The 25,076-nt window shown below is 46.2% G+C and overlaps 1 protein-coding gene across 5 annotated transcripts in view; it reads right to left on the bottom strand.

The window, feature by feature from the left end:
• Window positions 1-11,417: 11,417 nt before the first annotated feature.
• Window positions 11,418-25,076, bottom strand: part of PARP16 (poly(ADP-ribose) polymerase family member 16) — a 21,683-nt gene continuing 8,024 nt past the window's right edge. For 3 of the 5 annotated variants that reach the window (XM_011363323.2, XM_023532503.1, XM_011363322.2), the window contains 5 exons: window positions 20,941-21,078; window positions 18,527-18,733; window positions 15,573-15,744; window positions 14,029-14,170; window positions 11,418-12,692 (listed from right to left, as the gene is read on the bottom strand). In XM_011363323.2, the coding sequence (XP_011361625.1) occupies window positions 12,554-12,692; window positions 14,029-14,170; window positions 15,573-15,744; window positions 18,527-18,733; window positions 20,941-21,078 (798 nt within the window). In that variant the 3' untranslated portion in view covers window positions 11,418-12,553. The remainder of the gene's footprint in view (window positions 12,693-14,028; window positions 14,171-15,572; window positions 15,745-18,526; window positions 18,734-20,940; window positions 21,079-25,076) is intronic. The other 2 variants (XM_011363324.2, XM_023532504.1) reach the window with 2 other exon arrangements.

Here is a 25,076-nt window from a genome sequence, read left to right as displayed (position 1 = left end):
AGTATTTCATATTATTAACAGTATTGTGAATGGAATTATTTTTATAATGCCAGTTTCCAAGCATTGCTCATATACAATTGATTTTCATATATGGTTGACCCTTGAATAATGGAGGGATTAAGGGTGCCAACCCCTGCCCCAACTGTATAGTTAAAAATCCTCAACTTAAGTCATCCCTCTACATACACGGATTCCCAACTATGGACCAAAAATACGGTCGACCTTGAATAACGTGGGTTTGAACTGTGCAAGTCCACTTAAATGTGGTTAAATCCTTTCTTCCTTAAATGTTACTTATAATTCACCAGTGAAGGCATCCAGGCATGGGGTTTTCTTTATGGGAAGATTTTAAACTATAAATTCAATTTATTTAGTGGATATAGGGCTTTTCAGGTTATCTATTTCTTCTTACTGTGTGTCACACATTTGCTTAAAGCCCTCAGAGTCTTCCCCTCACGCCTACCTAAACCCTTACTATGGCTTACAAGGCCCTGTCTGGTCTGCTGTTGCCCACCTCTCCAACCTCATCTACATGCCACCTTCTCCTCGCTCACTATATCCCAGTCACATTGGTCTTCTGGTTATTCCAAGATCAGGCCACACTCTTTCTCAGCTTAGGGCCTTGGCATCGCTTTTCCCTCTATCTGGAAAGCTGTTCCACAGGCGTTTGCATGGGTTTTTTGTTTTGTTTTGTTTTTGTTTTCTTTTCTCATTCTCATCCCCCAGGTCTCAGATTATGTGTCAAGGAGGTCTTCCCTGTCCAGTAAATGCAAGGGAGGTCCTGCTGGGTACTCTTTCCCACAGAATCCTGTTTACTTCCTTCATAATATGTAATTATACTTTGTCATTGTTTCGTTTGCTATCGTCAGCTCCCTAAGAGCAGGGATCTTGTCTATCTTGTTCATTGCTTTATCCCCTGCACCCAGCATATGACCTGGCACAAATGAGATGTTCCATTACCATTCTTTTGAATAAGTGACTAAATTAGTGGGTTGGCCTATTGGTCAGTCAGGCTGCACATGAAACAGGCAGTGAGTCTTCTGTGAGCCTGGCCGTCAGTCTGAGATTTTCAGTCAGCCTGGAGTAGGTCAGGCAGGAACTGAGTGGTCTGGTCACTCTGTAGTGTGGGTCTGTGTGATTGATGAGTCTATATGAAGTCAGCCCGGGATTCTGGGGGACACAAAGAAGTAAAGGCTGAGGCCACCCTCAAGAAGCTTCTGGCCCACCTGTCTACCTCACTACACCCCACTGCCCAGTCAAGAGGTGAAGTAAGGGTGGTACAGAGTGCGTAGAGGGAGGCTGTAGAGCCTGGCCCAACCTCTGACAGCTGCTCCTCAGTAACTCTGCTGCAGTGCTTTCAAACCCCATAAAAGTCTTACCTGGCGACTTCAGTGCTCAGGAGCCTGTGCAGGAGACAGAGACTGCTTTGTGGCTTCTTCCTCATCCCATCTTCCAATCTCCCCTGAACTGGGTCCTCTGCTCATGGAAACTCCCCCACTGGTCCTGGCTGCCTGGCCCCAGGTTACAGGCTGTGGTGCACGTAGCCACTGCCTGCTCTGCATGGGAGCAGGACATGGGCCTGTACCTTCAGAGGCTACTCCTTTCAATTGCATCTATCCTGGGTTTCTCTCTCCACAGACATGAGGTGGCTTTGCATGAGAGCTGGCAACTTCACAGTTAATCTCAAGCTTCCCCAGGAACACCCTCTGCTATGGGGTCATGGATGTGGCTAGAGTCCCATCACAGATGAGTACGTGTAGGAGGGTGTCAGAGTCGCTTGGGTGGGAAGCAGCTGTTCGCAATAACTAGGCAGCAGCACCAGGCTGCCGGCAATCACTGAGCCTCCGGCAATCACTGAGCCTCCGTCCTGCTCACTGACAAACTCCATGACCAGGAGGCCCTGCTCTGGTGACATCATCTTCCTTGCACGGTGTTGAGGGAAATGAGCTCAGGGAGGCCATCAGAGGCAGTCTGTTTACTTACAGAGACCCTGGCCGTCAGCAGCTCTTTGACCAGACATTCTCTGTTCTAGCCAGCATGAAGCAGAAATTTCCTTAAACACATTATTTTGGCCTCAACCCACCACTTGCGCCTTGCTTTTAATTTTTTTTTCAAGAGGAAAATTCCCAGTTCTGGCCCCAAATAGAGCAGCCTAGAGATGGTGGGGAGAGATCACAACGACCCCCAAAAAGGGCCTTTTGCAGGTTAAGTTGCTTCTACCTCCCAAGTAATCCTTGGAGCTGGGAGATCATCAACCAATTCTCAGTCACCCAGTTGAGGGTTTGGGGGATCAGAGGGCCTCATCCACCCTGAGCTCATATGTCCCAACTCAGCAATCCTGGCTAGGCCCTAGACCCCTCCCTTATTCCCTCCGGATCAGGGATATTTCAGGACAGCCCAAGAGCTGCCAGAATTTTTAGGCTCCAGGAGATTCCCAAGATGGTTACCCCCACCAGCACCGCCACCAGCCCCGGCTGAGAGGTGCTATTACTGGCCCTCCCCCATTCTCTTCCTGCTGGAACTCAGCCATTCTACAGGCCTTGAGGGGATAGGTGGCATGGAGCTCTCCTCAGTCTCTTTGGTGCTTCAGGATCCTAAGGCCACCTGTGCCAGGAGCAGAGCAGTGCCTTCTCAGGAAGAGCAATCATGGGAGACATGTGCCCTCTGTCTAGGTGGATCTGCCCACTATTGGGGCTGGTCAGACAGGCCCAGACATGTTGGGGAGCCTCAGGCCTAACATGACCCAGCTCTGTCTGGTGTCCTGATCCTACTCAGCTCAGCACCCTGTGGCGCCAGGGAGGAGCTCAGGGGCAGAACCAGGTCAGAGGAGGGCATTGAACCTGTTTCACAGTCTTTTACATAAGACTGAGAAAATGTCAAGGGTCTGTCAGAGAATGGGGTAGAGAGAGCAGCTCATACACAGATCTGCATTGGCAGCTTCTTAGAAGGCATTGAAGAAACATCCAGATTTTCTCACCAACTGTCCTAACCCTCCACCCCCATCCAACATAGGGCCAAAACTCTCTAAACATGTGATTCCAATTATTTCAATTAGTCAACATGTCTACTGAACCCAGAATTTGTAAGGTATAAAAGTTGGAAACATCCTAGATAAGGGCAGAAGCTGATATTTGTTGAATATCTGTGAGTCTGGCATGGTGCTCAACACTTTACACACATTATCTTATTTAATCCTCACAACTCTGAGGGAGACTAAGTAACTCTAAAGGAGACACAGGTCGTCTATGGCAGAGCTTGGATTCAAACCCAGTTCTGTCTGAACCCAGAGCTTCTACAATTAGGCATCCCTCAATTTAACTTCTAGAAAGAAGTCAACTCAGGAACTCAGTCATACTCGTTCTGGAAACCAAGTAAAGCCTATCAATTAAAGACATGGTAATCTAGCCCCTCCATTCTACAAATGAGGAAACTAAGGCCAGATCACAGAGTGAGTCTAAAGTGAGCACAGAACAGTGGCTTAGACTCAGATCAGTACCCCAGCCTGTCTCATAGTCCTAAGTCAACCGAGGTGAAGGAATGGTGAAAGAAAAGCTGTGGGCTCTGCCCTCTAAGAGATCAGACAGACAAAGATGAACAGAGCAAAACACACATAGACACATATAGATACCCGCACACGCGGACATGGAGAAACATGGATACATAAACAAAGATACATACACAGGCACTTATATCCAGGCATTGTATTATTCTCAACTTTTTACTTACTGTGGTTCCTTTCCAGAGTTCAAGTTCCATGAAGAAACAGGCAAGAAGGGCCGTTACCCTGGGCCCACCCTTTAGATGGCTACACTCCATACTACACAGTGAGAAGTCCCTGATACCAATGGAATGGGCCCACCAGGAGCCCACACCCTTCTCTTGGATTACAAATCAGGTACATGGGACCCCATTATTTCCCACTTGGAGCCATTTGGGCAGACTTTGCCAATGGTGTGAGCACCCCTAGGCCCAAAGGTTGGTCAAAGGGAAGCTGTTTGTGTGGTATATGTATGTAGTTTGGACACATGTATGGGTAACACGTGTATGCAAGGCCCTTCAAGATATGCGACAGAGCAAGGATGAAGAAAAAAAGTTTGGGGCCACTTGCTCTGTATTGCTAAGTTTCAGCACAGGACTCAGAGGTGTTGGGAATTCAAAATCAAACCCAGCCCTCTGGGTTATTAGGGATTGGATATTTTCCTTAGCAGTTTGTTGTGTCTGACTTATAATATTTAAATATTTAGACATAAAAATGTAAGCCTTCATTTGTATTTTTGCCCTGGGTCTTGCAAATGTTAGGAGCTGCCCTGGGCACCTCTCTAAATTTCCAGTGTGGGCCCAATGTTACAGAGCGAGCACTTTAAGGATGCTTGTTAGTAAATGGTTTATGAATGAATCGATCAATGAGTGAATGAATGCTTCTGCACAAATGTAAATAGACAGGCATACATGCTTTCAGGGACTCACCAACATATTACTAATAAATATATGTCCATGCTCCCAGAGACACACATGCTTAAACTTACAGCTAGAAAGACAGGTACATGTTTACACCAAAATAACCTAATTGCTCACATGCATACGCCCATGACACACGTAGGCAGATGTAGACCCATTCATCTATATAAAGACACACAGGCCCACACTTCCCTTGAAGATACCCACATACAAGAGTTTGCCCAGATGTGAACATAAACATATGCAGGCAAACACATAATATATACTTTCTTACCAAGGAACGCAGCTCCAACCGGAAATGCAACTGCTTACACATACAAACATGGAATAGTCACATAAATCCACACTGATACATGCAGCTAGACAGAGACAAAGCTAGAGGCCCCAGACAGACTGACAATGAAACACCTGTCCACAGAGACCCCAGGGCCGCCATGGGCTCCTACACTGTCTGCCTCCCTCCCACCCTCAGGCTGTCTCCAGCCAGAGGAGCTCCTAGAGGAATTCCTTTTGCAGACTGGCCGAGAAAGGCTGTTCTCTCCTCCCCCGCAGTCAGCAGACCAGAGTCCTAGGGCAGAGAAGCAGATAGTGTGGGCTGGGGGACTCCCCCTTCCCAAGCACTCTGCCCTCTGTCCCTGGCCGCCTCCCATGCTCTGGCCAAGCCCAGACTGGGCACTGGTCTCTGGACAGCGTAATACCCCACTCAGGTTCTGCTGCCCCAGCTCTACTCCTGACAGAGTGATTTAGGAGCTGGTGAACAGAGCTTTTCCAGAACACTTGCTTCCTCAGGAAACTGCTCGGCCTCAAGCCTGATCTCCAAAACAGGCGTAGGATGAAAACACCTCTGCTCTTCTGCAAAAACATGGGCCGCCTCTCTCACTTAGAGCCCCTAACGTCATTCTAGCCACAGTATCCATAGGCTCCCAAGGCAGTGGATAGCAGCGAAAGGCCGGGGTCTAGCCCTGCTTCTAATTGCTGACTCAGGGTGTCCGGCTCTATAAAATAAGCCTTTTGGGTGTGATCACTTCAGATCTAGCTAGAATGATGTAGGAGAGTCTCAAATTCTCCAGGCAGGCCCTGGGTGAAGGGCAAGGGTGAAGGGCTTGACCCCAGGGACAGTGGCATGGTGCGTGCCTCCTCTAAGGTCAAAGAGTCATTATTACAGAGCTTTCATCGGCAATAGCTTGAGGCTGAGATGCCTGGCACTGGGCAAAATGGAGAATCAGGGGAGGGAATGTCCTATTTGATCTGGAGACAGACAGTGACCTCTCCTCTCTCTTCCACCCATTTAACATGTCCCCCTGGCCTCTGCTGGAGGTGGACACAGGGCTGCAGCCCCACCCAGCTGGGCAGAGAGACAGGAATGCTGCTCGGCACAGCTGGCTGGACAGGGGAGACTGTTTATTCTGACGTCGGGAACATCTCAGACAATCAGGGGGATTTGGCTGCTGGCAGCTCTTGGCTGTGAGGTCTTGAAGAAGTCAATTTAATCAGAGCAGGCCGATGGCCCAAGCTCCAAGCAGGCAGCTGGGGTGCCAGTGGGAGACCACCCCTTCCTGCCCTACATTCAGTACCATTTGCACCTCTGAGCTTACCTCCTGGGTCTGCCGGTGATAGGGTTGGAAAGGTGAATAGAGCCGAGACCAGAGCTTTTGTTAATAGTGTGGACATCAAGGGAGACTTCCCACGGTCCCCCTCCCAGCATCCCAGGTGCCCCTTGCTTATGGGACATGGCAGAGCTAACAGCCTTAGCCTGTGAAGGGAGCTTGTTTGCATCCCCTAGGCCTGGTGCTGCCCATTCCAGCCTCCCTACACAACCAGCCCAGATCCTTTCTGCTCAAGCAGCCCCTCTAGTTGTGGCCTTGCACTTGCCTGCCTTTCTTATTATTCCAGCTCTAGATTCAGCATCAGCGCTGTCTCTTACAGGCCTTTTTGCTTTGGGCAAGTCACTTTTTCAAGCCTGTTTCTTCTCTGATAAAATAAAGATTATAGTATCTACCTTACAAGGATATTGTGAGAATTAAATCTCTCAATATGCTCGTTATATAGGAGGCACTTGATAAATGGTAGTGCCTTTCTCCTTCAATCTTTCCATTGGTGCAGACCCAACCTCTGGTCTTCTTGAGAGCCAAGCCCCTCCAATGTAGCTTATAACCCTCACTTTAGTCACATCTACCCATTGCTGCTCGCAGATCTCAGAGTGCCCTGAGGTTCCCTAGTCTGAAAGCCTTTACAGAAGAGTCCAAGTTAACTCAAGGAGGCATCTTGATACTGAGGCCACAGAAGGCCCCAGAACATGGTAGTTCGTATGTATGTTGCCAATTTCTCATTCTGCCCAGGTTTGAGTGCTTTGTGGGGATAGTTGGGGTCAGGACAAACTTCATCCATCTTGATTCACTCATTTGAAATTCATATCTATATTTAATAAAGGGTTTACACCAAAAATAATGAAGTTCCACAGTGGCAAAGGGTATCGGTTAAAGACTCCTCCCCACTTTATTCCCCACAAGATCCAATTGAAACTGTTAAAATTGGTCACGAAAGTGGAGCAGCGGCTCAGGGCCCCCAGCCAATCAGCAAGTTTTACCAAGATCTAATGAGTGGAAAAGAGGTTGGTTCCCCAGAGGGAAGCTGGGGTATGTATGCTGCCAGGAGGGTGAATGAACTGTGGGCAACAGGAACAACAGATGTAATCCAAAGGAAATCAATGGTCAAACTAAGAAGACAAATAATTTTCAAGCACTCTCAAATCTAAAAATATAGCTGATGCACTGGTTTTAAATCCCTATAGACTTCTGATAGGCATTGTGTTACAGGCCCATTTGGGATAGCCTGTACTTGCTTAAGGACTGTAAAACTACATCTTTAAACCGGTCTGCAATCTATACTTTCTGGAATTCAGACAGGCTCTGTCTTCTTCCTGCCCCACTGTGGGGCAGTTTGACTGAACTGACCAATGTTGCTAGGGGTAGAAGGCCTGTCAGCACCACGTGTTGTTTTCACTGGGGTCTTTCCTTGGCCAAATAGATATTCAGAGTTTGATTCCAGTGGCCCCAGCCTTCCTTTTCTCCTATCACCCCCTCACATGGTCAACGGTCCTCTCAACCTTGAATCCCCGGTGGTTTCTTTCTCACCGCTCCCCGCAACTCATTACTAACACCTGTTCTTAGGAAAGGCTTTGTCCTCATTCACATGAGTATATTAAAAAGCATCTTATCAATAGTTTATCCTCTTCTAGGACCACGTGCATTTTAAGTCTGAGCCTTTTCAGTGAAACGAAAGGCTCTGTTTGTTCTGCCCATCCGCCATTACTCACAAAGATACTTCTGGTGACAGAAAGCAAATGGGACTCCCTGAAATCAAGCAACAGATGTCTGTAACCTTCTCTGAAACCCTCATCCACACACATAGCCTTGCCAAGGCCTTTTTTCTCAAGTCTAACTTCGATCCCCTTTGCTGATATTCAATCATTACTTTCTATGGCAAGGAAGTCTCTTGCACCATTTCATCCATTTATTCACTCAACAAACTTTTCTTGCAGTTGAATTTTAATGCAGGAAATATCTTCACCACCAGATTTTTAACGCCAAGCAAAGCCTAGTCCAATAGCTGGTATACAGTAGGTATTCAATAAATGCTGCTTCCCCTTTTCAGGGCTGCGCTATATGGACCCTGCAGTGGAATACTAAAAATTTTCTAAAAACCCTTTCCAGGTGGACAAGACTGCTAGCAGGAGGAGGTGGAGATGGTGGTTTCTATCTTGCTTCATAATGTCATGACTTGGATGCTCTCAGTGTTAGGTTGGAGATGCATGCAAAGGAGAGGGGCTTATTCTAACCAGATCAGGGCTGGGGGCAGCCCAGGACACTGTCTCCATGGTGCACAGACTCAGACAGTTCCGAAACAAATAGAAACCCATCCAGAGGAAAGAGACTGACAAAAGCAAAAACAAACAAAGGCCAAGAGATGGAAAACTCAGGAGGTGGGGCAGGGTGGAGATGAGGAGAATGGGGAGAGATGGGTGGGGGCTGTGGAGGGGACTTAGGGAGGGTCATGGTTCTGGGTGTGTGTCTGTGAGTCTAACTGAATCCAGTCCCATCCCCCACCCGAGAATCACCCTGGCAACAGGGAGGGTGAGTGCTGCTGATTCCAAGCCAACACAAACCTCCTGGGCTTAGCAAGAATGGGCTCAGATGCATGGAGCCATGTTCTAAAGAAAAATATCTGAATTGGGCACTTTAAATCACAAACACCCCATCCACTCCTCGTTTGGTAGGCAATCAGTGTTTAATGAAATGAATTAATCAGAAACAACCGTGAACCACATCCCTACTCCACATCTCTCTCACATACAGATGTACGCTTATCCAAAAGCCCACAGAATAAAACCTTTCTCTCTGTGGTGGAAACTGACAATTCACGGGATTCTTTGCACTTCCCAGGTACCTTACCTGTGGGAGGTCTATTTGCCACCCCTCCCAAAGCTGTCTCCCCTGACGGTGACATTAGTGACAGAGGGCTGATGGTATTGCTTTCACAAGACCAAGGCAGCTGGGGCTCCAGTGTGAGGTGGTTTCCACTGAACCGACTGCTCTGCTCTGCAATCGGCTGTCTGGTGAGGCTCTTGGCTTGGTGGGAGTTTGTTAGCAAGAACACTACTTCCTCCTCTATGAAAAGGTATCTGCAGCATGAGCCTCCGGAACTCCTAAACCCCAAATTTGCCTTTTCCTGGAGCTGGCTGGTCTGAGGGATCTGCCTTAAGTGCAGATGCCTCTCCATTCCCAGGTAGCCAGAGATCTCACACTATCCCCCGTTATCCTAGTCCAGGGCTGATTCATCCATTAGGCATTGTAGGTATGGTGCCTAAGACCCATATTATGAAAATGTTTCAATTTCTTTTACATTCAGAAGGGGGGAAAAATGAGCTTTTCAGTGGAAGAAAATGTTTTAGTATATGATAGCAATATATGCATCTTTATATCAACAGTCATATACATATTTTTCTATTGAGGAAGGGGCCCATGAAGGCAAAAGTGCCCAGGGCCCATGCAAGTCATAATGTAGCCCTGCCCTAGTCTTCCATCCTGCTCACTCCAACCCTCTAGACTCTAGGGATTTCCTTCCCCATATCAAAATGCACCTGTCCAATGGCCCCCGCTAGCCTGGGAGCTCCTAGAGAACCGTTCTTCACTCATCCTTATGTCCCCACAAGCTCACTATCTGCTTCAGTCACACCAGGTATCACCTTACCCTCTTTTTAGGGGGCGGCGGGGTGTGGGGCACAAACCTCAGGAACAAAGGGCTAGGTTATAAATAAATGTTGTATGAGAACTCCTGGAAAACAATCACATTTCACATTTGTGCAGTTGGACTTTGTTCATACCCCTAACACTGAACTTCACTGAAAAATGTTCCCACCAAGTTTACCAGTGATCTCCATCTCAGTAAATCCAATAGGTAGCTCTCAGGTATAATCTTGACTGCTCAGCAGCATTTGACACTGCTCGTCAAGCCCTCCTTTTTGGCTTCTGACTCGTTGTTGTTTTGGTTTCCTCCCATTTCCCTGCACATTCCTGCTGTCTCCTTTGCGTGATCATCTCTTCTGCTGAGCCACTAAGAAAATGATGTTGATGATGATGATGATGATAGCAGCTGAAACATATCAGCTATTTGCTCTGTGCTGGACGCTACTGTATCGGTTCTTTTAAACCCCAAAATAATCCTAAATCCATTCTCCAACCACCAGCCAGAGTGACTTTTCTGAACACCAAATCTGATATCATTTCCCCAGCCCACAGCTTGTAAGGTCTTTAATAATCTGGCCCCTGCTACCACTCCTGCCCCATTTCTCACCACAGCCTCTTCCTATGACCCTCCTGTTTTAGCTTCTCCATTAAGAATTCTAGGTCTTTGCATGTGCTGTTTCCACAGCCTGAAACACTCTTCCACCACCTCTTAGCCTAATACTGATGGCTCTTTCAGGTTTCAGGTGAATATTACCTTTTCTGGGAGCCTGGGAGGCTGTATAGCATAGTGATATAAGACCAACGCTGAAACCAATCCGCCAGGTTCAACTTCCGGCTCTTCCACTTCCTAGCCACCTAACCTTGGGCAAGCTATTTAACTTCTCTGTGACTTCAATTTCTTATCTGTCATGAGGATTAAAGAAATCAGTACCATATATACAATGGAATATTACTCAGCCATAAAAACAGATGAAATACTGTTCTGCGACAACATGGAAGGACCTCGAGATAATCATGCAAAAAGAAATAAGCCAGACGAAAAATTGAAAATCACATGACATCACTTATATATGGGATATAAACCTAAAAGCAATAAATGACCAGGAAAAACAAACAGAGACTCATGGACATGGACAATAGACTAGTGGTTACCAGAGGGGAGCGGGGAGGGGGCAGGGAGACAAGGTAAACGGGGTCAAATATGTGGTGACAGAAAGAAATCTAACTATGGGAGGTGAAAACGCAGTGTAAATATATATATGCCTTACTTGTAAAGTGTACGGCTAAAACTTATTGGATTTCATTAACCAATGCCACCATAAAAACTAAATAAAAAATAAAAAATAAAAAATAAATCAGTGCCTGTAAGGCACCTAGCAGTGCTACACGTGTCACTTCCATTCTTCCAGGCCAAGTTAAAAGTCTTTGCTAAGTATTTTCCAAAATTCCTTTATAATAATACTATATAATGCCAACCTCACTCCTGAGAATGTTCATCCATCCGCCCACCTTGCCAGCCTATTTCTGGTGCCTAGAGCACGGTAGGTGCTCATATTTGATATATCATGACTAGAAATCCAACACCTATTAGATAACCTGGTGATATATGCTTTCCAGCAAACAGCCACCTCAAACAAGGAAGGAAAAAGATAAGATTTTTATAAAAGGGCATACACGGCAGACTCCTATGGAGGCTAAAAACAGTCAAAGGTGACCTGGTAATTAGGAAAATACCTTTATTATTTTTCAAATGTTCCAATACTCAATGTAAGAACCATGACAGCGGCTTTTTCACAACTTCACAAATTACAGAAAAATGACTTTCCTCCTTCTTTACAGAAATCTCTCCTCCCCCCATCCCCAATTCAAACAGGGGCTCCCTTATGGCTGAAATGGGGCAGGAAGGAAGCACGAAGAATATAGCAAGTAGAACTGCAGCTCTCTGGGCAGCCAGAGGCTTTTCCAGGCTGAGTCCCAAAGACCTGCGACCCCTCTGAAGGAGGCTTAGTCTATGCACATCTGTGGCACACTGAGGCAAGCCTCTGTCTCGAAGGCCAGAAGTGACAGAACACATACAGTGTGGCACTTGTGGCTGGCAGGCCACAATCAAGGCAGCTTCGTGAGAACGAGATCAGGAGGCAGGCCTGTAGCTATAATTAGCAGCTGGTAATTTTCAGAAAAAGACAACTCAAATTGCTCATTGTTAAGTTTGTATTTTCTAATCACATCTCTGACTCCTTCCTTTCTCATTCATGGTCGGGCACGGGGGTTACAGCTGTAGCAGAAGGTTGTTTGTTGATTTGAGAAAACTGAAAATGTTTTATACTCACAGACAAAGGCCGATGGAATTCAAAAACGATCCCACCGATTTTTATGAGAAACATGACTGTTCCTCTTGAGTGTCTCAAGTCAAAACAAGGCAACCGCCTAGTGATTTATCGTCCCCACTACACATTTTCCGCCTTCCAGAAGGCATCAGAGAAAGGGCCAGAGTTTGCCAGGAGCGATTGTAAACACACCACTGACAGCTTGGACACTTTGTTTTTAAATGCAGTAGGACTTTTTCCTTTGGCCCTGACGGAAAAGCCAACTCCCTAGGACTGTTTAGGAAGGAGCAGACAGGAGGGCTCCCCAAAACCTGTGAGTGAGGGACCAGTGGTCCCTGTTGGCCGGAGCATGGCTAGGAGCATCATCAAAGGCAAGCGATACATTTATGGCATATGAAAATTGTCCTGTGGTCCCCGACTGGCCCCCAGGCTCTACCTGGCTAGACATGGAGCACGGGAGATACAGAACAAGTTGTCATAAGGCACATGGTTGAGGCGGCCCCCACACCAGGCCCAGAAAGATTATCTCTTCACACGATTCCAAAAGTGCTGGAAAGCTGAGGAGTTGATGACACTCACTATGAGCAGCAGCAGCAGATACAGGGATATCATGACCGTAAACCAATGGCTGGAAAACCAGGACAGCTGGCTGGAAGCCCTGCTTAAGGGGGAAAAAAGAATGATGTTGGCAAAAAGAGAAAAACATTTTTTTGAAGTGTATGCAACAACTTCTGGCTCAAAGAAAATGCAATGATGAATTTCATCCTCTGAGTAAGCCATGAAATGAAGCTTCGTGCGTTCTCCTTTGCTCAAGAAATCTGAGGCTGTTTGCCCTGGCACCGACATGCCTTTCACCAGAACATGTTCTAAATGTACAAAGACAGCTATGCAATGAGCTCATCCTGATTTTCCCTTTTATAGCTGCTCCTCTTGAACCTTCCATACTCAGTCTTTTCTTAAGCAGGACTTTGGTATCTAGAAGAATGACTTCGCTCCAGGTGTCTGCCCAGATGGCAGCAGGTAGCAGGTTATTTAGCAAAAGTCTTTTCACTTTCAGACACATATGGATATCAATCTGTGCTGGGGAAATCCTCTTTGGCCCGCTGGGAAATGATCTAAACGGTCCAAGTGTGCACTAAAGAGACACTCCAGGAAGAAGTGGGAAGGAATGGAATTTTCAAGTACAAAAAGCCAGATGATTTTAAATCAAAGGATAATGTCCCCTAGAACCCTATACAAATACCCCAAACTTGAGGGGAGGGGAATTTTACTGGCTTAAATTCTAAAGCATAGAAACCATTGGTGTATACAAGCAGGAGTGAGAAGTATTAAAAGTAACCCCCTTTCCTGTCTTATCTGCTCACCTGCTACTCACCCCCATGAGAAGTTCTATCACAGACGCCAACAATGCAACAAAGTCTGAAAGTGACCACTGATCTTGGAGAACCCTGCACAGACACGCCGTCACCACACTGCTGAGATGGGATGAGGCATCCACCATGGTTCTTAGGAACCAGAAGGCCCTTTTGCTGTTGAGTTCAACACCCTCACTTTAGAGGTGAAGATGAAGTATCTCAGGTAGAGAGAAGAGCCGTTGGTAGTTCAACAGCCACCGTGGAAAGTGACCATACTGGGCTGCACACAATCCCAGCCAGAGTCCAGTCACCACCCTGCCTCTCAGCTTAACCTAATCACTGTGTTTCAGACTGAAATCAGAAGCTGAGGTGGCTGAGGGGCCTCATGTCTGGGGCAGCCAGTTTGGCTTTATTCAGTCCCTCATGTTATTTGTGTTTACAAATCTCTATCTTCTTCACTGGACTGTATAAACCTCTGAGGGCCAGGATCACATCTTATTCACCCTTATCCTTACTCCTCACTGCAACTAGCACAGTGTTTAATATACTTTATACATAGGTGAGGACTAAGGCTGGAGGAAAGGCAGTACTGATAACTAAGAATCCAACACTTTGAATGCAGCCTTTAGTTGTCCTTCTTACCTCTTGGCCTGCTTCTGTGAGTACACCAACAGGTACTTCACGCGCAGGAGCTGGTTATTGGTGACCACAAAATACTTTGGAGGGATGTCGCCCCCTTCACTGTGTTTGATTCTCGCTCTCCTGCGATCTATCTCCTTGGAATCTGAATAAAGAGAGTAAAGCACGACTTTACTGGGTGGGGGATGGGGATATAATAATAAAAGAAACAAATTATGAATATAAACAGGTCAAGCCTCCTGGTCCTAGGAGTGGAGAAGTCCCAGCAGGCTGAAGAATGGGCCTACGTGTGTATAAGAAGCACACTGAAAAACAGGAGAATCGACAAACAGGAGGAAGAAAAAAAAGATAGGAAAATAAAAGATACAAGGAAGAAAAAAAACTTGACTGAGTGGTGAAAGCAGAAGGAAGAAGCAGATTGATGTCCACACCAAAGAAATAATCTGGGATGAGGAACAGGACTTGATCTGAGACAAGTCTCTTAGCAGGCGTTTTAAATTAACTATTCTGGATTCGAGCTTCTTAGAACACATCTTCAACCCTTTGTACCAAGGCTTGTTTAAAAAAAACAAACAAAAAGAAAAGTTTTCTTTTAATAACATGAAAAGGCTTTAGCAATTTTAAAAAAAAGCCAAAGCTTTTTGTGTGACAGCAGATATTGCAAGGTTTTGTTTTGAAATCTAACGTCATGGTTTACAAACTTCCTAAGAATTATAAATGCAAATATTCATGCTGTCTGGTTTGGGAGGGTGGTGTCAGACCTGGGCCCGTTCCTCAAGATTCCAGTTGTTTTACATTAGAGGCCAGGAACAGACAGTTTTCTCAATTTTCCTTTTCTCAGTGGAACCAAACAGGCCAATTCTGGAGACTAGAATGACAGTTCTGTGACTCTTTTGCCTTTGTGGGCAAAATAGCAGGATATACAGGAAAAAAAAATCTGAGAGACATATCAGGGAAGTGGACTGAGGCAGCCAGCTAATCATCTGCTCCCTAGAGAGCCTGGGATTTACTGCCAATGGCCTCAGTCACCACTCACATCCTCCAGAGGCTGAGCACACACCAGAATACTCTGGAGGGACAGTTCTGGACACATGTCTTTAGCTTCAGTTTGGCAAATATTTACTGAATGTCAAGTACACACCAGGCTCCCCAATACCAGGTGCTCAAAAGTGAATGAAATCCAGTTCCTGTTTTCAAGGAGCCCACATTCTGGCCTCACACACTTGCTTTCATTTATCAAATCTCACCTCTTCCCCAAAGCTCTCCCTAAGCACTTGGACCCACCATGATTGCTCCTTCCTCTGAGCTGCCCTGTGGACCCCATCAGCCCCCTCACCTGGCACTCTACACACCACCTTGCAGTAAATTATATCTTTTCCAATGTGTGTTCAATAGCTGAGACTGCTCACTCTATGAGTGCAGGGCCCCTGTCCTATACTGCACTGGACCCAAGCTACCCCTTAGTGTACAAGAGATACCCCACCCAACGGCAAGAGCCTGCACACCCGGAAGCCTGCAGCCCAGGTCTGAGTCAAATGCTCACTCACCCTTCTTCTTGGTTTGGCACTTGACATCTGGATGGTCAATGACTTCACACACAGCCACGCAGCTGAGGATGGGGCCGAGGAGGCTGTGCTGCCACCCATGGCCGTGAGGGCTATAAATGAGGGCCAGGCTCAAGTCGCTGGTGAGGTAGGTCCCTTCCCCAAACAAGGATGTCTAGAATGGCAGAGCCAACAGAAGGAAAACAGGGCTGAGTGAATGAAGAATAGCACAGCAAGGCAACGTGGGTCTTCCAACAGAATTGTAAACACAAAATTTTCAAACCTTTTTTTTTCCCCAGCAAAAGACATAAGATTAAAAAATCCTATGACATCATCGTAGTGTTACTACTAAATATATTCCTATCTGATGACAATTTAACTGATTGTGGATATAGCTGACAGCCGGGCAAACCAGTAGTTTCTGTAGTCAAGGTTGAGTGATAAAAACATAGGTATAAGAGTCCAAAAAAACCTGAATTTGAATCCTGCCTATATCTCCAACAAGCTGGCAAGTCATATAAACTCTCTGGGTCTCAGTTTCTAAATTTACAAAATGGTGATAATAGTATCTCCTTTATAAGGTGATAGATGAGGATTCAATGAGGTAAAGTATATAGAGCATCGAGCAGGACAGGTGGCACATGAAAGGGGTGGGCACTCCATCACGGGCTCTTATATCATAGTATATATAGTAATTCCTGCTACACGACTGGGGGAAATGCTGCAGCACTCCCTACCCCAGAGTGTGATGGGCTTGCAGAAGCAAAGTCACACCCTTATGTACTGGGAAGGGGATCACATCTGAAGGGGGAGGTAATCTGAGTCATTACTTAGAAAAGAAATGCATCTCTCAGACCAGAAACTGTAACAGGCCTATTTGAGTTTTACTCTTTTGTGTTGGTGTTGACCAAGAAAAATGTCCAAAAATCTAGGAGGCAGCTCAGCTCCCTGGTGGTCGGTGCTAACTTGGTGCCCTTCGTGAGGAAGTTTGCCAGGTAAGAAAAAGATCTCAGGAGAAATATCTCAAGTTGAGGCTACAGCGGGCACAGCAAACACATCCTTTGTCCAAAGTAGACGTCAATAATAGACTATAATGGCCAACATAAAAATATCGATCACAGCACTCATTTACACTAACTCATAATCCTTCTCAACACAACATTCCAGGTAGCTGCTACCAATGGATGGAATTTGACATTCAAGTTGAAATTCAATTGCTATTCTTGGGCCACAGCATAAGTATCTTAAGATGATGAGTAGACTCTAACAGCTCACTGAATAGCCTATGCTTAGGAACTGAGAAATGTCCTATTTGATGGCACTAGACTTCTACAATTCTAAGCCAGTTAAGTGAAGCTTAGGGGACATGAAACAAGTTTTGCTTGGCCTCTGGGAAGCCCCTTGCTGGGTTAAGCAGAGTTCCCATGTCTCAAAAGCTGACAGAGACCATCTCCAAGGATACTGGATATCCTCTGATCTGACCTCACATCCATTCTCCATTTATGCCTGCTATGTATACACCCTTCCCTAGACTTGAGAAAATTGAGCAAGGCTGCAGTGAACAGGGGTACACAAGAGTAGGAAACTTGCAGTATCTCTACCATGAGAACAATCTCTTACCTTCGACTGGCAAGCTACTCACTGAAAACCCAGACAGAGGCCAAAAGAGCAGCCACTTTACCAAAGGACTCTGATGAGATACCACTAAACAGCAAATGCCCAGGGGCACTGAAGTGAAGATTTGGTGTACAAGCGTAATCTGCAAGCAACTTCTTCAGGCCAGCTCTGGTATGCAGCGGAGGCCTCGGATTCCAGTAGCCTGGAATAATCAGCTGAGGGCCAGTGTAAACAAGCCCGTCATCCTCAACAAAACCCAATTGCGATAATCAGCTGCAGAAGTACTGGGAAGTCCCTCCAGCCTCTGTATAAGCCACAATTTAGCAGCTGCTCTGGGAGCCAGCCCTTCAGACAAGGCAGATGCTGCCACGACTGGGGGAAAGGCTGCAGCATTCCCTACCCCAAATTCCCTTCCCATCAACCTAAAAAAGCAGTGTCCTTGGTGCTTAGTACAGAATCTTTTCCATACATGAAGTTTTAATCCTCTTAGCGCACCAGAAGGTAGGTGATGATGTCCTATTTTACAGATGAGGATATTGAGGCTCAGAGAGTTTAAGTCAATACGCCCAGGGCCAGAGCTGCTAAGGTGGTCTTTTTGGCTCCTGTTTGTACTCTTCCTCTTACGCTTCACTAAAAGGCAAAAAAGCATCAGCAGAAAAGGGGTGGTTGTCACTGTTTGACTCTTAAAAAAGGGAAGGAGCTACTCAAGGAGGGAGGGAAAGGACCTCTCCTTGGCACGTCCCTCAAATTCTCCAAGGGCTGACTGCTGGAGTGATCCCCGGAGACATGCTTCTCAAACGTCAACATGCACATGAAGCACAGTGGAGAGCTTGTTATAGTGTGGTTTCTCATCAGGTGGCCTGGGGTGGGCCCTGAGATTCCACTTATCCAACAAGCTCCCAGGTGACATGAATGCCACTGGTCCAGAGACCATGCTGAGCAGTAAGAGTTGGCCACACACTGGGATCACCTGGTGAGCTTTTAAAGCTTGCTGCTGTCTGGGCCCCACTCTCAGAGATTCTGACTTAACTAGTCTGGGATGCAGCCAGGCATGGGAATTTTTAAAAGCTACCCAAGTGATTCTAAATGTGCACCCAAGGCTGAGAACCATCTTTAAATCAATGCTTTTCAAACTGTAATTGGTATAGGAATCACCTGGAGATCTTGTTAAAATGCAGATTCTGATTCAGAAAGTCCAGGGTAGGCCCAGGATTCCGCATTTTCACAGGCTCTCGGGTGATGCTGCTGGTTTACAGGCCACACTTTGTGCAGCAAGGCCCCTCCTCATCCCCCACCAGCTCTGACCCCATTCCCAAAATGTCAGCAGGCTTAGGCCCCACCTTGTTCAGGTGGCAGTGCAGGCCATTGTGGATGATGGAATGGAAGTTTTCTAGGCGGCTCCCATGGAAGGCGTAGATTAGGTCTCGTTCTCCTTTGGTCTCATAAAATTTGGCATTTGCAGGATCGGAATATTCTATTTCAAACAGGAAGTCCGGCACAGGGACAGGAGTGTGAGAGGCACCAGTCAGCTTTTGGATCTTTTCAAACTTAAAAACATGAAGGGAGTTGCAATTTTATTTAGGAAATTGGTAAATGTGCTGCCAAAATGGCCTCCTAAAGCCTTGGGCTTAAGTCCTATGGACTCTGCTCATGAGAACAACTGGTTTCATGAGAATAATGACATCAATTTATAAATAAGCTCAGAGGTTATAGCTCAAGACTGTTTTCCTCTAAATATTTATCCCTACAATAGACTGAGAAGCATTGCTCCTTCGAACTGGACCACTTCTAATTTTCATAACACTTTCACATCTATCTCCTATATTCCATCTTCACAATAATCTCAGGCGATGTGATAAATGGCAAAAAATGGCCACACATTTTCTTCTCACCCCTCTACAATGTGGAATTTGAAGGTAAAATTCCACCAAGATTCCATGGAATCTATGGAATCTTGAATCTGGCTTGGCCGATGGGACCTTGGTAAACATATGGCCAACAGAGACTTGAAAAAAGGTTGCCCTTCCTTGTCTGCTGCTAGGAACCCTTCACCCTTCACTCTTCACTGTCATGTGAGTAAGCCCTGCTAGCCTTCAGGAGGATGAAAGCCTCATAAAGGCAGGCACCAATCATAGTGGCCATCCCAGCTGAAGACCCAGATATGGAAATGAGGCTACCTTAGATCATCCAGCACCAGGCAAGCTGTCTCCACTCAGAATAACCACCCAACCAACCCACAGAATCGTGAGAAGCAATCAGTGTTGTTTTAAGCCACTAGGTTTTGGGATGGTTTGTTACACAGCAGAAGCTAATTAATACAGAAGGGTAAGTTCCTTCATAAGGGGTAATAATCCTCTTCATTTCATAAACAGTAAGTCATAGTCCAAACCCAGTCTGTGGCAAAGTTTTCTCTGGGTTGTGATTAAATGAGAAAAATAATGGAAATGTAACAGATATATTTATATTGCTGCAAGGTTGACACGATCTTTTCTTTAGAAAAACTGTCCTTTATTCTGAGGTCAGGATCATCCTCCTTTTTTTTTTGTCAAAACATCTTTCTATAAAATGATGATACATTTTATAAATGGTAGGCTAATGTCCTTGTTTGGGCACAATAAAAAATTGATAATCCTGGATGCCAACATTTCATATTTTAATGGAAGTTAATTGGTCCATAATCAAAAGTAAAGGAGCCAGTGCCTTATCTACTCTACCTACAGTACCCAATACTGGTAGGCACTTGATGCCCATATAAAGAATGAACAAACCTCAATTTAACAGATGACAAAAGTGAAACCCAGAGATCATCTAGGAGTTAGCAGACCAGCCTCCACCTGAATATGGATCTCCTGACTTCCACTCCAGAGCTTTTTATAATATTTTATCATCCAACATGATAGATGTCCCTAGACACCAGAATCCAATATACTAAATTCTGCGCCACTTAAGGAGGATTTCTGTCTTTATCAGGAGCTTATAAAATTGAATGCTCTTGAATTCAAATTGATTAATTAAGAACAGTATGGATAAACCCCTGCTGCCGCTCAGAGGAAAGAACACCAGCTTGGGGATCTGCTATCCCCCACTCTGGTCCTTGTGACCCCAGCCTGTCCCTGAGAGATCCAGCCTGGCAAGGGACACCAAATTATGGAATGTCTGGTCTATGCCAAAACCTAGACTGGAAGTGACCCATTCTATCACAGGTCTCCTCTGAGGTAACTATTAATATTCTCAATTTACAAATGGGGAAAAGGAGACTCAATTATGGATGGAAGTGGGATTTGAACCCAGAGCTTGAAATGTTCCATTACTTTGGGCTCTGCCTCTGTTTCCTAACAACTGGGTTAGGCCAATGGTTCTTGAGGTATCCTTATCAGGATTACTACCTGGGTGCTTGTGATACCCAAAATTTACTGAGCCCTTGGCATGTGCCCTTAGGCATTGTTCTAAGTGTGAAAATTCATTCAACACTCACAGCCATCTCCCTGATGGAAGCATACTATTTGCATCCTCATTTTTATAGATGAGGAAACTGAGGTACTGAAATGCACCAAGAAACCTGCTCAAGGTCACACAGCTAGCAGGAGGGAGAACAAAATTCAGCACTGCGACTTCACAAGTTCCTGGGCCAAACTCCAGACACAGAACCAGAATCTCTGGGGGCAAGGTGCAGAAATCTGCATTTGCAACAAGCTGCCCAGGTCACTCTGGTACACGAGGAGGTCCCTGTGATCCTACAGAACCAAAGTCTCACCTCTGCCTTCCCTGCACTGTGGACCTTCAGCACCTTTGAGGATAAAATCCAGCTCACCAGGTCCCAAGCCCGTTTGTCTTTGTCTCCGGAGGACAAGAGAAGTTCTTTCAGGTTAGGTAACTTGCTGGTATCTGCAAGCTGAAGTGAGGAAAACCTCCATTAGCAAAGATCCTGGATAAAATGAGAACCAGGGGCCCTCTAGTGGTAGGGCACATGATTTGCGCTTTTCTGACTTTCCTAAAAGGAAGAACATGCACATGTCTACCATCCCCTTTCCAAATAATACCCAACTTCTAACCCTCCAAACAATAAAAAGTTGTTTTGTAACTAATTTGGTACAAAACCTGACTGGAGATAATGTGAGTTTCCTTTCATATTTATCCCATATCATGTTACTACTGATGCATTTTGCTGCAGGAATATTAATGTCTGATTATAGGATGCCACCTTGCTGGAGGTGTTAACAAATACATGGTGTATACAAGGGCGGGTAAAGGGTTAACGAAGCGTAAGAAAATGATCTTCGGTTAACTTCCTGTCAGCCTGTTCCTCTGGAGACTGGATAGAGTAGTATGGTAACTACATACATAACAGGGCAACCCTGTTTATGGTAAAAATGATCCAGAATGGTAAGTTGCATCTGGACTAGGAGAAACTGCAGGCAGGGAATCCATGGTTGGGGGTCTCCCTGAGTGTGGTGACTTTTTGTGAGGACCCTGCACCCTGGCAGCTATTTCTATGGTGTTTTTATGAGAGAGACCAGCCTCTGTAAAACATGGGGCTTCATGAGGCCAGAGCAGTTCCTGTACCCACCCGACGTGAATCTCCTGTCCTTACATGTGCGCTGTCCCTCTTGGGGACTAAGACCAGCTTCTGGACCTCTTGTGGACTGCGGCAATGACTTCTGCAGAAATGGATTGCCCTGCAGCAAGCTGTGATCCATCCTAGGGCCTTCTGATTTAGGCTGATGCCCGTGTGGCCTGCGACTGGCATCTGAGTTGGTCAGCTCAGTTGTGTCATTGCACCACATTACCACCTTTGCAAAATCGGGCAGAATCTGAATTCTGAAACACATCTGGTGCCAGGATTTCTGTCTGATAAGGGACTAATAGGAGCTACAAGGTATCTATAGCTTTTGCTCAGAAATTATGACTAGAAGCCCAATCCCTCCAGCATGGCGTTTAAAACACCACTGTACACCGGGGCTGTCTGTGAATATGCCTTGGGTTGTACCACCTCCAAGCTTTGTTCACTCAGTCCCCTGGAATGCCTACTCCCTGACTTCTACCAACCCAGGCACCCCTTTTCTCCTCTAAACCCCTAAAGCACTCAGCCCCAATACTTTCTCCCCAGGAAAGCCAGGACTCCCAGAGCACTGTCTTGTTTTTCTAATCCTCCTCTTTCCTGGATGCCAGGGAAAGAGCAGACAGATTTGGATTTAAATCCCTGCTCAAACACAGGACCTTGCTGAGCCTTGATCTCCGCTCTAATCCAGGAACCCTGCTATCTTCACTTTGGGTTGCTGGGAAGATTAAAGAAGGTAACACAATCTCAGGGCCTGGTCTATACATGTCCATTTCTCTTCTTATTTATTTCTCCCTGAAAACACTCCCCACACGTTCCTTTACTAGGGATGTAGTTGGTACTCCATGAATATTAGTGGTTCTCTTCCATTTTTCTATAACCGCTGATGGCTGACCTTGGGGATTTTATTTAACTCCGCAGTTGAAAATAAGAAACATTTCAAGGCTGTTTTACTCCTGTCTCTATGTCCAAAGATTCAATCAATAGACTTCTACTAAAACTATCTCTACATGCCTTGTGGAGCATCAGTGAGGATCCAATTAAAAAAAAAAAAAAAACATGGATGTGTGGGTGCGTAAATGCTCCAAAGTATTGGTACTACACAGTGGGGAGGCAGAAAGGTAAAAAAATAATTATGACTTAAACCTATTCACTGTCATGATGACGTATACAAACTACTAAGGGGACCAGGAGGGACTTCTGTTGCATAGCGGGCTAGGGGAAAAGGGGGTGGTCAGTAAAGACTTTGCAGAGGAGGTTCTGTGAGACCTGGGTTTCACATGCAAAGGACAGAAGCACAAAAGCAAGTGTGTGGTAAAGGAAGTGGATGGGGACATGGTAAATCATGCAGGCTCTCCTCTCAGGCAGCCTGGGCCCAAACCTGGTCCTGTACCCAATACTAGTTGTGTGACCTAGGTGAGCTGTTTGTTTGACTTCCTGTGTCTCAGTTTCCTCAGATACAGAACTGAAATAATATTAGTAGCCACTACACGGGATCCCAGTGCAGGTTAATCAAGTTAAACAAGTACAGTGCTTAAAGTAATAAGAAGGTATTAAGTACGGTAATGCTAGTGAGACTGCCATGGTGGTTGCCATCATTGGCTGCAGGTGGCTTGGTGCAGCCTAGAGTGTGGGAGTCACCAGGAGGAACAGAAGTAGGTGATGAGATCATCCTGTGACGGGCCTTAGACACCTGCCTTGGAGTCTCTGGACTTTGTTCTATAGGCAATATGGAGCCCCTGAGGGTACCTACAGGTATGTTCCAAATGGTGTACCTTCAGGTGGCCGCCCACATGGCCTGCTGGCTGCACAACCCAGCAGCCTGTGGCCTCCTCAGTCCTGTGGCCTCCTCAGTCCTCCGCCTGTGGCCTCCTCAGTCCTCCTTTTCTACTCCTGATCTACATTTGTTATCCCAGCGCCAGAGCTGAGTCTTCTCTCCCACGATTACTGTGCCCATCACTCCTGTTTTCTAATCCTACCTGTGAGCCGCAGCCCTTGCCAGCAATCCAGAACTGGGCACAGGGAGCCCCACAAAAGCACAGTCAGCTAAGGTAGGTCCCTTTCAGGGGCTCAGTCTCAGGAAGTAGGAGAGACCTCTCCCAGCTCCGAGCTGGAACCAGGCCTTGCCTGAGCTCCCTTGGGGACAGCCCTCTTCCAGTGCTCAGGGCCTCCCACTGCTGCCTGCCCAGACAGGGCCTTGTGTGTCCTGCCTGGCTGCCCTCTTTTGCCCCCACTCTTTGACCCCTCATCTGGCCTCCCTTATGTCTCATTTCACTTTTCGGGCTACTCTGAAAAGTAAATCTACTCCAACAAGTTAACAGGATTCTTCCTCTGCTGACTAAAACCCATCTGTATTTTAGCAGGGTCTTCTGCAGACCAGGCACACAAGTAGGGTTGCCTGATAAAATACAGTCTATCCAGTTAAATTTGAATTTCAGATAAATTTTTTAGTGTAAGTATAACCCATGCAATAAGTGGAGCATAATTACACTTTAAAAACTATTTGTTGCTTCTCTAAAATTCAAATGTAACTAGGTAGCTTCTATTTTACTTGCTAAATCTAGCAGCCCTGCCCTTAACAAGGCCCTTGGGAACCTGGTCCGGTCTCTGCCAAACAGTACCTCGGGCCACACACTTCTCACCTGCTCCCCCTATACCACTCCTCAACTGCCCTATGTCTTTCCTTATCTGTGCTTCTGCAGCTGCCCAGCATGACATTTCACTCAGTCTTCATGGCCAGCCTAAAGCCACCTCCTCTGTCCCTGACCATTGATGACCCCTGTACTCCCCTGTGCTCTATGCAGAATCCTATGTTGGTACTTAACTCTCTGGAGCCATCTCACATCTGGCTGGGACAAACGCTTCCTGAGGGCCAACTCCATCTTATGTATCCGGGAGCCCCAGCAGCCAGCCTAGAACTTGGCACAAATTTCAGAACAAGAAAGTAATGGCTACTATTAAGGCTTTATCATGTGCCAGGCACTGGGCTAAAAGCTGTGCAGCCAGCAGCTCATTTTATCCTCACAACAGCCTATTTTAAAGGGGAAGAAACTGAGGCTTGGAGGGGTTAAGCACCTTGCCTAGGGTCATGCAGCTCTTCAGTGGCAGGGATATGAAGCCAGGCAGCCTGACTCCAGGGTCTGTCTCTGTGATTCTCTCCTACCAAATCAATGGAGAAATTTATAATGGACGATTTCAGCCCAAAGGAGCAATTGCAGCAGAACTTCAAGAGGCTGCTTGGGAAGCCAATCAAGTATGTTTCTGGAGTTTCCCACCCACCCTCCCACATCCCAAAATACAACCAAGACAGCTACTGGTTGTGCCTAAGCCCT

This window comes from Pteropus vampyrus, unplaced genomic scaffold, assembly GCF_000151845.1.
Source record: "Pteropus vampyrus isolate Shadow unplaced genomic scaffold, Pvam_2.0 Scaffold85, whole genome shotgun sequence".
Classification (NCBI taxonomy): Eukaryota; Metazoa; Chordata; class Mammalia; order Chiroptera; family Pteropodidae; genus Pteropus; species Pteropus vampyrus.
Note: the sequence above shows the minus strand (reverse complement) of the source record. Positions and strands in the feature narration are given on the sequence as shown.